This window comes from Papio anubis, chromosome 5 (genome assembly GCF_008728515.1).
Source record: "Papio anubis isolate 15944 chromosome 5, Panubis1.0, whole genome shotgun sequence".
NCBI lineage: Eukaryota > Metazoa > Chordata > Mammalia > Primates > Cercopithecidae > Papio > Papio anubis.
In genome coordinates, this window is record NC_044980.1 from 129,692,303 (window position 1) to 129,706,136 (window position 13,834).

At 44.1% G+C, this 13,834-nt stretch overlaps 1 protein-coding gene across 2 annotated transcripts in view; it reads right to left on the bottom strand.

Annotated features, from left to right (window-relative positions):
• SPOCK1 (SPARC (osteonectin), cwcv and kazal like domains proteoglycan 1) overlaps positions 1-13,834 on the bottom strand; it is a 524,236-nt gene that overhangs the window by 13,895 nt on the left and 496,507 nt on the right. For both annotated transcript variants that reach the window (XM_009209152.3, XM_009209151.3), the window contains one exon: positions 3,382-3,498. In XM_009209152.3, coding sequence (XP_009207416.1) covers positions 3,382-3,498 — 117 coding nt within the window. The remainder of the gene's footprint in view (positions 1-3,381; positions 3,499-13,834) is intronic.

Consider the following 13,834-nt stretch of genomic DNA (forward strand, 5'->3'; position numbering starts at 1 on the left):
GCATAATCCAGAAGCACCGATTGCATCCCAGAGGCCCTTTCAATCCAAGCAGTCTGAACATTAATGGCAAAACAAGCCAGGTGCCTGCCTCTGTTCCCCACTCTTCTCTTCTGCAATCCCCTAAGGAGATCCATGAAATGGAATCCAAATCAACTCAGACAATAATTTCTTTCTTATTTCCCTGGGGGAGAAGAAGTTGTTTTCTTAAAGAATTATTTGTTTCCACAATGGAAAGTGTATGCACTAAAATAATAACACTTAGCTCAATACTCAGGATATTGAGTCTACTGTAGACATGCCCCAGATTTAAAACTCATCGTTTTTCAGAATCAAAGGTGCCATGCAATCTCAGGTTATTCCACAAACTGGATTTCTAGGGCTAGTTGTATTTTTCTGGAATACCAATGATAAAAGTGAATGTCTGTTGCTATATAGAAAGCATGCTTCTAAGCACTTTGTACTTAATTTTCTCATTGAATCCTTGTAACAGTCCTATGAAATGGTGCTATATCATTTCCACGGTACAGATGAACAGATGAAAAAAATAAGACTCCAGGTCATACAATTGTAGAATGGAGATTCAGACCCCAGCAAGCTTAATCCAGAATCTACATATTCTCAATGACTCCTCTGCTAGCCTTCTGCCTGACTTGATCTTCCTGTCCTGAGGCCATCGGGTTGGCGTAGAGTGTCATGTTTAGGGATGGGCAGTGCAAGGGGGGCCTGATGGGGTCAGTTGCCCACAGCCTGGTCATTAAGTTCCTATGTGCATCACTAGGAACCCTTTCTTAGTGAAATGTAGAATACGGTAAAGTGCACCCACTCTTTTTTTTTTTGAGACGGAGTCTCACTCTATTGCCCAGGCTGGAGTGCAGTGGCACAATCTCCGCTCTCTGCAAGCTCCACCTCCCGGGTTCACGCCATTCTCCTACCTCAGCCTCCCAAGTGGCTGGGACTACAGGCGCCCATCACCATGCCCGGCTAATTTTTTGTATTTTTAGTAGAGATGGGGTTTCACCATGTTAGCCAGGATGGTCTCTATCTTCTGACCTCGTGATCTGCCCATCTCAGCCTCCCAAAGTGCTGGGATTACAGATGTGAGCCACCACACCCAGCCGTGTACCCACTCTTTTTAAAGCAGCATCTTTGCAGAAAAGTCTTCACTGTCCAGAAGCCAGTAAAATAAGTACAGCATCTCCTCCTCTGAGCTCTCTTACAACCCTATGCTTCCCCTCATTGTCCGTGCTTGTTAATCAGACTATTAGCTCCCTTAGGGGAAAGACTGTCTTGTGCCCTTCAGCAGCTTCAGGCATGACAGGCATATAGTGCTCAATTTAAAAAAAAAAAAATGTTGGGAGGAGTTTTCTAGCTATTGTAAACTCTATTGCTTTAAACATAAAATCTTTCCATTTTTAAATTTATTCAATATCTTAGAACACATTTTAAAATACCCCCCCCTTTTTTTTTCAGAAAAGAGGCTATGGGACATAACGTGGCCCCTTGTTTGACCGAATGTCATGATTGTCAGTAGTCTTTGACGATGCTGTCCTCAGGGGCTGCTGAATGAGAGGAGATACTTTACTTTGGCACTACCCAGCTCTATGCTTTTGTATACAATATTTTACATACTATGCATCAATTTTATAGGATATCGATATTTTAATACATAAGGCAAGAGGAGTTTACTGCTGACTGGTCAGCAAAAAGAAGTGCCAATCTGGTTGGGCGGTAGTCAAAAAGTCAAGCCCAGCCCACCCCACCACTACTAGAAAATGGGTGCCTGCATCTTGACATCTGTGGCTGCCTGTCATGCAGGGGAAAGGACAGCAGCCCTTCTTGTTGGCCCCAAGAGTGCAGGACCAAGCAGGGTTCCAGGGTTTCCCCTTCAGAACTCCTAGACTCAAATGCAGCTCACTCCTCTGGCCTTCTGGGCTAGCCAAGTATCATTCTTTAACATTCCCTTCACTCCAGTTGCTTCAGGATATCAAACCTAAAAGCCTCGTAGGGGACTCAATTTGCTTCTGGGAAAAGGCAGGTCTTTTGGAGAAATCTCCAGAGACTGGAGGCTGCAAGCAGCTGCTCTCCTCACATCAATCTACTCTTTGTTGAAAGGTTGTTCAGAAAACCCAAGGGTCAGGCTGCTCCTAGTGGATCCAGGGGAAAAAAATCTTATTTTGCTTTTCCAACAGACCCAGCCACCAAGAACCACTTTGGGGACACTTAAAAGCTATTTTTTCCTTAAGGTAAAAGATCCCAACTATTAAAATAATTGTCCCCTGGATTGATGTTCTCCACTGATATCTCTATGAGCAGCCAAAAATAACTAAAAATTAAGGAGATCATTTTTGTTTTGGCTGAAAAACAGATGCTAGTCAAACTCAGAATCTCAACAGTTGCTACTCTAACTTCTTACTTACTACATTCAACCCAGGAGCATTACTTTCAGAAATTCCAAACAAGCATGGGATCAGGTGAAATGCTGTTTTAAATGATGTGTTTTTATATTTTGACCAAATAATATCAGAATGGCTAAATAGAAAAGGCTGCGTCCAAACTACATATATCAAATAATTGTGTTTAGTAATCTATTCTGTGCTCATTGGCCACAGCGTGGAGCAGCCTATCCCTAACTGCCTTTGAATTAAGGCATCAAAGAGACTCCATCGACGTGCAAATGTGAGGACCCACTCTCAGTGTTCTCTGCAACTTATGACAAAGCTGAGTATGGTCTCTGCCAACTCATCACCTGATGCTGGGGGGAGGCTCCTTGAGCAATTTGCATGTTATGGATGGGGAGAGGGGACACCTATCTGGGAGTTTCTGTGGAAGACAATGTGCAGTCTGACTGTTGTACAAAAAGACATAGCACCAAATATGTTTGCTACAGTGTTACTTCTATTAGCCTAACATGGGCAACAACCTCAGTGTCCCAAAATAAAGATCAAATTAAGTAAATTGTTATCTCCATAAACTGGGATTCTGTGTAGCTATCAGCAGAATACAATTCACAATATGAAAAGATGGTCACATTTCTACATGGTAAACAATCATAAAACAGTCTGGAAAGTATGATCCAAACTTTGTAATTATAAACACACACACAGTTTCATATATGACACCGAAGAAAACCTCAAAGTAGGTACCACAGCATGCTCACGGTCATTAAAATGGTGAGATCATATATTTTTTTCAAAATGCCTATACTAAACATTTCTTAATCCAACTTTTTTGAGATTGGGACATAAAGTCAAAGTATATATTTAAGGTAGTGGGTGTTTTTCACCCCCCAAATGATATTGCTAACCCTAAATCACTGTCTAATAAGTTGAGGAAACGTGATATTTAAAATGAAATAAATGAGCAAAAGTAAAATGGCCTTACTGCCTTGGGCTGTGTTGGAGCTGGTCGGCTTGATGACTCTGTTCGCGTCCTCGTGAAGAGCTCCAAACCAGTCCTTCAGCCGGGAGGCAAGGTTCCGCAACTCCTTGTCTGTACAGGCTAGAGAAAAGCAAACAGAACAGGCAATGGGTCTGGGGGCTTTCTGCCCTCTGTGTGTAGGGCTACTGGCAAAGCCATGTTCAAAGCAAAACTTTCTATCCAACCATGATATAACTGTTACCTCACGTGGAAAACACCCCAAAGATGCTGTTAGCACAAAGAGTGGGACAAAAAGAGAGCCTAGACCCCCAGGACAAGCAGCCATTGTTCAGAACTTGAATTTAGATGGCCTCTGTGCTGTGAAAGCAGGCTGTGGCGGTCTCATAATTGTGCAGCATCCTCTGAAGACGATCACAGATCACTTTTGCTAACTGCATAAAGCTTGCTCTTGCAGTTTTGCCAGAGTAGATTACATTTTCCACGAAACTCATGTCAAGAGATTAACACCTAGGCACAGCTAATGCTCTTAGAGAGGCTGCTTAGGACACCAAAAGATCCTATTAATAGCAGACTCCCAATTTTGTTTTAGCCCAAGGTTTGGTTTTGGGGATTGGGCCTGTTTTGCTAGCCTTCCAATGGTCTCATTCTTGACTTTCCACTATAAACAAATGGATGCCTTCTCCATGAAAGAGTCCTTTCAGCCCATCTATAACTATTTAGCTCATTTCTTAGGGTAAGACAGAATCACTGGGGCAGACACTCCTGAGAACAAGAAAATCCAGACAGATGGATGGGTGGGCAGGTGAGTAGGTAGGTGCAAGCTATTTGAAGGTCTTGTAGAGTGCTAAAACTTGAGGAAAGAAATCCCAAAGGATTAAAAATGGTGCAGAGAAAGGAGTTGACTTTCCCTAGCCCCTCCCTCTTCCCTCAGGGCATACACTAATTCTTGGTACTGAGAAAACCTGCAAAGGGTCCAGGCAGTAGGCCGCTACCAAGACCCAGAGAACCCAGCAATACATTTGGGGCCGTTAGCATCTGGAGAGACAAATTAAAGATCTGAGGAGCCAAAATTCCAATGAGTAAAAAGGGACAAAGAACAGAACTCCACATCTGTAACTTCTCCCAAATTCTAAAGCTACAGGAGCAGGCTGCTAAGCAGTTAAGCACAAATGCTGTTACAAGGCACAGTCAAGTTCTGAATATCTCATGGTGCTCAAGAGACACAGATTAGGGCTCAGAACCTACCAGTGCAGAGGGAGCCTGGGGGAATCCCTGGGGTCTTCATTGGAAGCCATAGGGACAGTGATGAAAAAGGAGTAGACACAGTCTCACCAAAACTCCAAGCTAGCCTTCAATCAATGCAGGCCCTGATTGAATTAAGGTGATCAACCCCCATCGGCCTGCCTTGCAAAGGACAAGGTGAAACTTCTCCAGAAGAAAATAATACCACGCAGATCCTGTCCTCATTTTTCGCATCTGCATGTGCTTATCAGGCAAGCCCATTTCTCACCCTAGGGCTTGACGGAGAACCCAGCTTCCCAGAGCTCAGGCAGAAAAGGTCTTTCTCCACCCTCCATATTAAAAGAAAGGTGACCAGGCCCTGACTGGTTCTCTGCAACCTGAGGACTCTCATTTACGACACTGCCTTCTGTCCAGGTAGGATCCAGACTCTACACTCTGCAAAGCATGGAATGATTGAGTGTCCAGTGTTTATACCCCAGTTTTTAATGACCTTAAAACACTGCCTTGCTTTTAATAACCAGGGTTTGGCTGTATTTTAAAACACCAGCCAGGAAACAGCACTGAGAAATGTCTCGACAGGCAGCAAAGAATAACTTCTCAGGAGTCACGCTGGCTGGAATGAATCCCAGCTTTGCCACTCACTGGCTGGGTGACCTCAGACAAGTCAGTGAGCCTCCAGCACCTCGGCTTCCTTATCTGTAAAACTTGGGATAATATGGTTACATAACTATAAATCAGACAATGTATATAAAGTTCTTAGCAAAGTACATGATATATGGTAATTACTCAGTATGTGCCACCTATGATTTTATTATTGCTATCGCTATTTTTAAACTAAAGAGTTATAGTTAACATTAGGGCTAGCATCACAGCATTCAGAAAACCAACAACAAATCCACCTACACACAACTGGCTTTAGCCACATAGGAAATAAGTAAAAATAGATGCTTGTGTTATCTAGTAAGCTGCCATTAGCCATATATGGCTATTTACATTAATTAAAATTTAGGCCAGGTGTGGTGGCTCACGCCTGTAATCCCAGCACTTTGGGAGGCAGTGGATCACCTGAGGTCAGGAGGTCTAGACCAGCCTGGCCAACATGGTAAAACCCTGTCTCTGCTCAAAATACAAAATTAGCCAGTCATGGTGGTGCATGCCTGTGATCCCAGCTACTTGGGAGGCTGAGGCAGGAGAATCGCTTGAACCTGGGAGGCAGAGGTTGTGGTGAGCTGAGATTGTGCCTCTGCACTCCAGCCTAGGCAACAAGAGCAGAAACTCAGTCTCAAAAATAAAAATTTTAGAAAATCTAATAGATAGTTCCTCAGTTGCACCACTGCATTCAACAGCCCCACACAGCTAGTGACCTCCACACTGGGCAGCACAGATGCAGAATCTTACCACCACAGCAGGCTGTCATGCTGGGCAGCACTGAATCAGGTTAGCGATCATTTTGAGCGAACTTTCTGGAGCATCATCATGATATTCTGCCATCCAAGTTTGTTCCCATACTTCTTCCCTTCAGCTGTTTAAGATGAGCTGAGAAAGAAGATAAGCCCCCACAAACCAGGAACCAGAATCTCTTGCTAAGTCATGCTCCCAAATAGTAGGGAAGGTAGTTATTGTTATGAAGGTGGAGAATCCTGGCTTAGCCCAGATGCCAAGGCAGATTCTCAGGACACGCTTATTGGCCCCAACTCAGAACCTTGTGAACCTAGCTGTTCACTTTTCTGACACCGCCCTGCTCTAAGCAGGACAGAATGTGGCCCGTTTTTCTAAGGGAAATAGGTTGTGCACTCCATAGTCAATTTAACATTTGAAAATGGGAAATTAATAGCCTCTATTTTTTCTCTATTGCCATGCACACCATCTATTCTAAATGTTCTCTGAACAGAGAAAATTGCCAAGTCAATGTGCGGAGGAAATCTCATGCTTCAAGATAAATTAGTCAGTCGTGTTTAACTAAATCCTGACAGACGTGCAGGTAATCTGTATCCTTACAAGACTGCTGGATTTTCCACAGGCTCCCCAAAGTACACAAGCCTTGGATGTCTGATAGGATCAGGCACTGGAATCCTGAAAGAATGAATCTGTCACTCAGGGACAAGTCCACTAGCAGGGAGCCACTGGCGTGGGTCGAGAGAGATCAGAAACCCGAAATGGAGAGAGGAGGCTCTCAATTACTGGGCCCCGTTCACTCACAGCCTCTTCAACCAAATGGTCCTTATGAGAAGAAAGTCAGGCACAGATTGCCTGGAGCTTGATACATCCCAAAGAAGGAAATAATCAAAGGCAACAGCCTGCAGAGGGCTATTTGTTCAGATTTGGTATTCCAGCCACAACACACAGGCCGGTGATGGGAGAAAAGTGCCCGCCTTTTAAGGCGCTCATCACCGCCCCCAATAAAGGTGTGAGCGGGGGACTGGAGGACACATCCCACACACTTAGTACATTCCTAGGGAAAAGTAATGTTTGTGGGGTAAAAAATATAGTCATACATCCTCCTGCTATTCTGGTGCCATTCTGGCATTCTACCCTGTGGCAATCCCGGCAATTTCTAGAGAGGGGTCCTGGCGAGAGGAGCATGGCACTTGGGCTACCAGTATCAGACTCTTCAGAGGAAAAGACAGTGCTTTCTTGGGAGAGGATTTGGATTAATCACGAAGACCAAGACCGGCTTTTTTGTGCTCTCCTTACCCTCCTGGGTGGACATATGCCAGCTAGCCCTCTAATTCTCCCATTTTCAATTACCTTCCCTCCACCCTCCATTCTGGTTTCAGCTTGCTTTTCATTGCTCTTGTGCTCCCAAGTTCTCTCCTCAGCATCCTACTGAGAGGTGAAGCCAGCTAGACTTTGTGAGTCGAGTGGGGACTTGGAGAACTTTTCTGTTTTACAAGAGGATTGTAAAATGCACCAATCAGTGCTCTGTAGCTAGCAAGGGGATTGTAAAAGGCACCAATCAGTGCTCTGTAGCTAGCAAGGGGATTGTAAAAGGCACCAATCAGTGCTCTGTAAAAACGTACCAATCAGCACTCTGTAGCTAGCAAGAGGATTATAAAATGCACCAATCAGCACTCTGTAGCTAGCAAGGGGATTGTAAAATGCACCAATTGGCAGGATCCTAAAAGTAGCCTATCACAGGGAGGATTGAAAAAAGGACACTCTGATGGGACAGAAACAGAACATGGGAGGGGACAAATAAAGGAATAAAAGCTAGCCAACCCAGCCAGCAGCAGCAACCCGCTCAGTTCCCCTTCCACACTGTGGAAGCTTTGTTCTTTTGCTCTTAACAATAAACCTTGCTACTGCTCACTCTTTGGGTCCATGCCATCTTTAAGAGCTGTAACACTCACCGCAAAGGTCCATGGCTTCATTCTTGAAGTCAGCGAGACCACGAACCCAATGGAAGGAGCCAACTCCAGACACACTACTTCTCAATGATGTTTCCCCACTTGCCCTCCTGTTTCTACAGGTTGTGGCGTATCATTTTTACACAATCTCCATCTGCTCCAACAGGGCTGGTGTGTGAGCCACGTCTCTGGAATCCACTCCCTGGCCTCATATCTGCTTCTTCCCATTGTCAGAAAACAGTACCAGCAGATACTCATATTCTCAGGGCAAACACTTGGAAATTGTCCTGGTTCACAGTGAAAAAGTTCACTCCTTCTTATCTCCACTGCCTCTATTCTAGTCTCCAATGCTACCACTAGCTCCCACCAGGATAACTGGAACAGGCTCCTAATCGGTCTCCCATCTTGTCCCCTCCCCACCATGTTCCCTTCTCCATCCAGCAACCAAAGTGATCTTTCTAAAACGGGCATTTGATCAAGTCACCCTCCTGCTTGAGACACATCAGAGGCTCCAGTTATTCTGTAGGTTAAGTCCAAACTCCATAATGTGAGCTAAATGGCCTGCAGGACACACTCACTGAAAAACTGAATCTCTCTTCTATATCTATTCCTCCTCAACCTTCATGCTCTGGCCTTACTGCCCTTCCGACACACTCTTTCACTGGGAAACAAACACCTCTTCCCACTGCCTTTGTAATGCCAATTCCTCCATCAGATCTCGGCTTTAGAGTGACATTTTCTTAGAGGACTTCCCTACTCCTCAAACTTGAGTTTTCCCTTTTCTGTGCTCCTAATGCCTTGTTTCTCTGATGGCATTCATAACACCCATCTCATTCAGTGCCCATTTCTCCCCTAGATCGTAACAACATAAAACATGCCCTGACTCTGCCCAGCACTAAGGACCCAGCATCTAACACGGTCAGTTCCTGGCATGAAGAAAGTTCTCAATACACACCTACTGACTGAATACAATCACCCTTTTACTGCCTTTTGTAAACTTCAATTTTTCCATCTGCAAAATGGTGTAATAAAACTTAGCTCATAGCATCACTACATGGAATACGATGAGACAATATTAGTAAAACATAGCTCACAGCTACTGGCATATAGCAGGAACTCAATAAATTTATATTCCCCTTCTCATATCTCAACTGTCTGCATAATATGTTAGAATTTTATGGTTATGCTTTTTTTTAAGCCTGAGGAGATGCTTGTGATATAAAGAATAACATCTCTCCTTATTTTACAGGCGGGTCAGTAGAAGTCCAAGAAATATAGGTTGCAATATCTGTCTGCTGTGGATAAGTTCCAGGATTGGGAGATTGGTCTGACTTTCCCACACCTGTATTCTTAGCACTTGCTCTAAGGTGGTATGTAACAGTTGTTCAAAAATATATTTATCACCGTAAGTATATTTTAAATGAATGAACAATAGATCACAGACTCCCGGCGTCGAATAACTATTAAGTGGAAGAGACAGGATTTGAATCGGGCTGTCATCTTGCTGGGCCATCCTCATATGCAGGACTTACTTCCTGGGTATGTTGGTCTTGTGGGCAGTGAATACTAACCTAACAATTCATATACTTCGTCCATACTCTGGGTTGAAAAAAATCAAAATGTCAGGCCTTGCCTTGTGTAGGAAGCTCTGCCAATGATGCAGGTGAGGTAGCTAGCTGAGCAATATAGGATAGAGGGAAAGCAAGTAGGCTCTCGCCTTTGTCAGCTTTGGTGTGAGAACAATGGTCTTTTGGAAGAACTGCAAACAGCCTGCTGCCTGTGTCACATGTGGCCACTGGGGCTTCATTAGAGAAAAGTATAGTGCCATTGCACATTACTCCAAAATGTGGAAAAAGACAGCTCCCTCCCCCAGGAAAGCACAGCACTCAGGCAGAGAAGGGCCCAGGTAATTTGGTGCTCTCCCGGTGGACTTTTCCTGTCTGTTTGGAAAATATGAACAAAATGCAATAAGCAAGTGTAAATAAGGCACATTCAGTCTCCATGGAAAGTACATAGCCCTGGGAAGAAAATGTGATCGCTCTCCACCTGGCCACCTTTGCCCCCTCCACCCAAGGCATGGAGCTTTAAAGGGCTTTAAGCTAGACTGGATTTGAATGCAGACAGTGTTAAAACAAAGCTTGGAGTGCAGCATGAGGAACGCAGCTGATGGGAGGGAGAAGGAGGCACTGTTGCCAATACTGTAGCACAGAGAAGCTGCTCCAGGGTTACTGCAGCCTTGGTGGGGTTGTAAGGGGGAAGGGGAGCTCTAAGTTATTAGTATTTGCTTATGTGGCAGTTAGACTCCCCAGACAGTAGTCTTTGGAGGAAAGAGGGATTGCTTCTTACCTGGATGAGTGCCAGTGGTCTGGCTCTGCCTGTACCCTGGGACCCCATTGTCCCCTTCTCCCTGGCCCCTGTGTCTTCCCTCAGACAAAGCCAGGGGCTAGTGAAGAGCTAGTGAGGAAGTTTCAAAATAGGTATTGGTTTTGAAAGTGGAGAGACAGGAGCTAGGAAATACAAGCGTCTTTGAAAAATGCTCCCAAAGGCTATAACTGGCGTTCCATGCTGGTCTCAGCTCATTGATGACTTCAGGGGCTGAATGACAGTCTAAAAAGCCCTTTCTGAGGATTTGACAAAAAAGGGGAAGACAAGGAAACAATCATGAGATAAAAAACATTTGGGAGATGAGATAAAAAATGGAAAGGGAGACAGGATAGAAATCCTTTATTCAAAGCTATAGTGTTACTATCTAATAGAGTAAGAAGTAGCGAGCAAGTGTGAGTGAGCGTGTCTCTGTTAGAAATCCTAACTGAAGCCACATTTGAACACCCAATTGGGGATGTCCGAAAATGGCAAATCTGACACACAGGCATCAGAGAATATCTGTAAACCTCTGCTGGAGAACCAATTACTGGTATATTCTTGTAATGCATGGAATCTTTCAGCTAAAGAACCAAAGGATAAAAATAACCCTACCCCACTCCTCCCCTTCTGTCACAGGACCAGCCCCCCTCTCTCAGGCAAACCTCACCAATGCAATCTCAGGGCTTTAGCAGAAGTGAATATGAAGACAATCAGAATTTAATTTAAACTTTAGTGCCTCCAAAGGTGATTAAGGAGTTGGGCGAAACTCAAGTTCTCTTTGGGAGCAGGCTGGGAGGCCTCTCAGAAATGGAGACCTGATGCTGATTCTTTCAAACTAATCTCCTTCAGCCCTCCTAGGTGCTGTTGTGAATAATTACTTAATCAGAGCAGCCCTGGATCAATGTGCTCAGAGTGTTTGCAATTAGTAGCTCCTGTAGAAGGTCCAGCTGAGCCTTCCTTAGAGCAGAGATGAGTTGAGATGAAATAATACTTTCCAGAGTCTGGGTTCAAGCAAACACAAGGGTGCCTTCCTGAACTGCCTTGCCTGGGTTGGGTCTTTTCCCTGCATCATGGTGTTCTCAGGCTGCTGGACGCCTTCAACAGCAAGTTTCTGTCTCCCAGTACAGGACGGTAGGCTCCTCCTCACCAACAAGGACCAGGTCCCTCCTGTCATTCAATATCTAAGTAAAGAGAAGGTGCCCCAGTGCTGGAAAAAATGTGTAGGAACACCAAGGAGAAGATGCTGCATGCCATGGGAGCATGAATGTGGAGAAAGAGTGAGTCTACAATTCCCTTAGGAACATGGGCCCCAATAAACTTGAATGCAAACAGGTGAAGGTTGATTCTGCTTCACACAGTCATTCTGCCTTAAAAGCTTAAAAGCATGGCGGCTCATGCCTGTAATCCCAGCACTTTGGGAGACCGAATCACTTGAGGTCAGGAGTTTGAGACCAGCCTGGCCAACATGGTGAAACCCTGTCTCTACTAAAAATACAAAAATCATCTGGGCGTGGTGGCAGGCACCTGTAATCCCAGCTACTGTGAAGGCTGAGTTTACAGTGAGCCAAGATCATGCCACTGCACTCCAGCCTAGAAGACAAAGGGAAACTCCATCTCAAAAAATAAATAAAAGATAAAAACAAAAAGTAGACTCTGGAGTCAGACAGGGCTGAATGCAGATCCCAGTGGTGCCATCCTCACTGAGACTATGGACATGTTACTTTTTAATCTTCAGTTTCCTCATCTCTAGAATGAAGGTGATAACAGAACTAGTATTAGGATCACGGGGAGAATGAAACTATAATAGAATGCACTTAAGTGCTCAGCACCAGGCTTGCCGTGTGGTAGCGCCAGGCCATACTCAGTAGCTGTTGGCTGTGATCTGATTTGTGTTTGTGGACCCAGAGCAGCATGGTGATCCATCAAATAGAAAAGTATGGGAATCAAGATCATGCATGTGATGTTTTCACACGAAACCACCACATGAAGCCATCCAGCAAGATAGGAATCTTTTCTACTGCTTTTCAGAGAAGGTGGATGATATCTCCCAAGTCCTACGGATGGTAAATGGCAAAACTAGAATTCAAGCCCAGCTCTCTCAACTAGAGGTTCACTCATCTGCTCATCTGTGACAACCCCATTTTCCCCAAAGGCATCTGTGTCTGCTCTTCCACTAGGCATGCTGAGCACCTCCCCCACAAGATACAGATCATGCACTTGAGTGCAAGGTTGGGACCGACACTCCCTCAGACTTCCAGCTCTCACAGCCCTCAGTGTACAAGTTATTGCTCTTCACGCAAGCTCCTGCTCTTCTCTGATCCCCTGCTTTTTCATCTGTAAAATGGGAATAATGATTGTGGTGAGCATTTTGCTTTCAAATACTGACAGGCAGCCACTATTTAGTCTCTTCCAAAGAACATCAGAGGCTGGGAACACTTACCCTTGAGAGGCTGATAGATAATAGGCTCCTTGCCATAAGCAGTTTTGTAATAGAAAACACAATAGGAGCTTACTGAGGGGATTTAAAAAACATATACAAGGTGAATTGCCTTTCTAATTGGAGATCATCTAACAGAGATCTTTGAGCCAGGTTATGCCTGCTCAAATTAAATTGCGTTATATGTAATTCCAGCTTTTACTTTTCACTGCCTAAAACATCAATATATATGCGTGTTCTCTTATCCTTAGAGAATGCATCATTTTATGTAAAAACAGGCATGAGCAAAGGAATTAGGTGTCATTATTCAGGAACTTGCTAATAAAGTCTTTAAAAAGCAATCTTTGGAAGAGTTTAAAATACTGACATTAAACTTGGAAAAAGATGAGTTATACTAATTAATGCTACAATCTACAAGCAAAGATGGATAAATTTCCCTATTAAACCCATTAAGACTATTCTAGGTAAGCTGATTTGAGGAGACTTTAATGTTTCCCTTGATTCTAATGATAATCTTTCATGTGGAAAAAGAAACACATTTAGAACTTGTATAACATCTGTAAATGTGCATGAGTGGAATAACGCTTATTTTTTTTCTCCCTGAATAATCTAGATCAGGGAAGTTAGCTAGACAAAATAAGCTTTTAAGGCTTCTGATAAAATCCACAGCCATTTTCACGCTCTGGGGCAAAAAAAAAAAAAATTATTGAATATGTAAAATATTGGTTTAAAATGCCAAGTCTGGCTTTAATTGTGTTCCCTAGCCAGTGGGTGAGCATTTTCCTACATGGGAGACCTGAAATCGATTAGCAGCATCATACCAGCAGTTTTACTGAAGGATTTCATGGCCAACCAGACTTTTTAGGCCCTCAACTAATAAAGACTAAGCTGCAGAAATGACAACTGCTGTTCTCACCTAAAATCAGCAATGGCAAATGCTCTGAGATGGGGGTGCAAAACAGGCTCAACCTGGACTACTGAGAGAGCCGTTGGGGGGAGGGGAAGAACAGAGTCCTGGGAAAGGGGCTAGGTGATGATGCCTAATTCCTTCATGGGCTTTCCCACT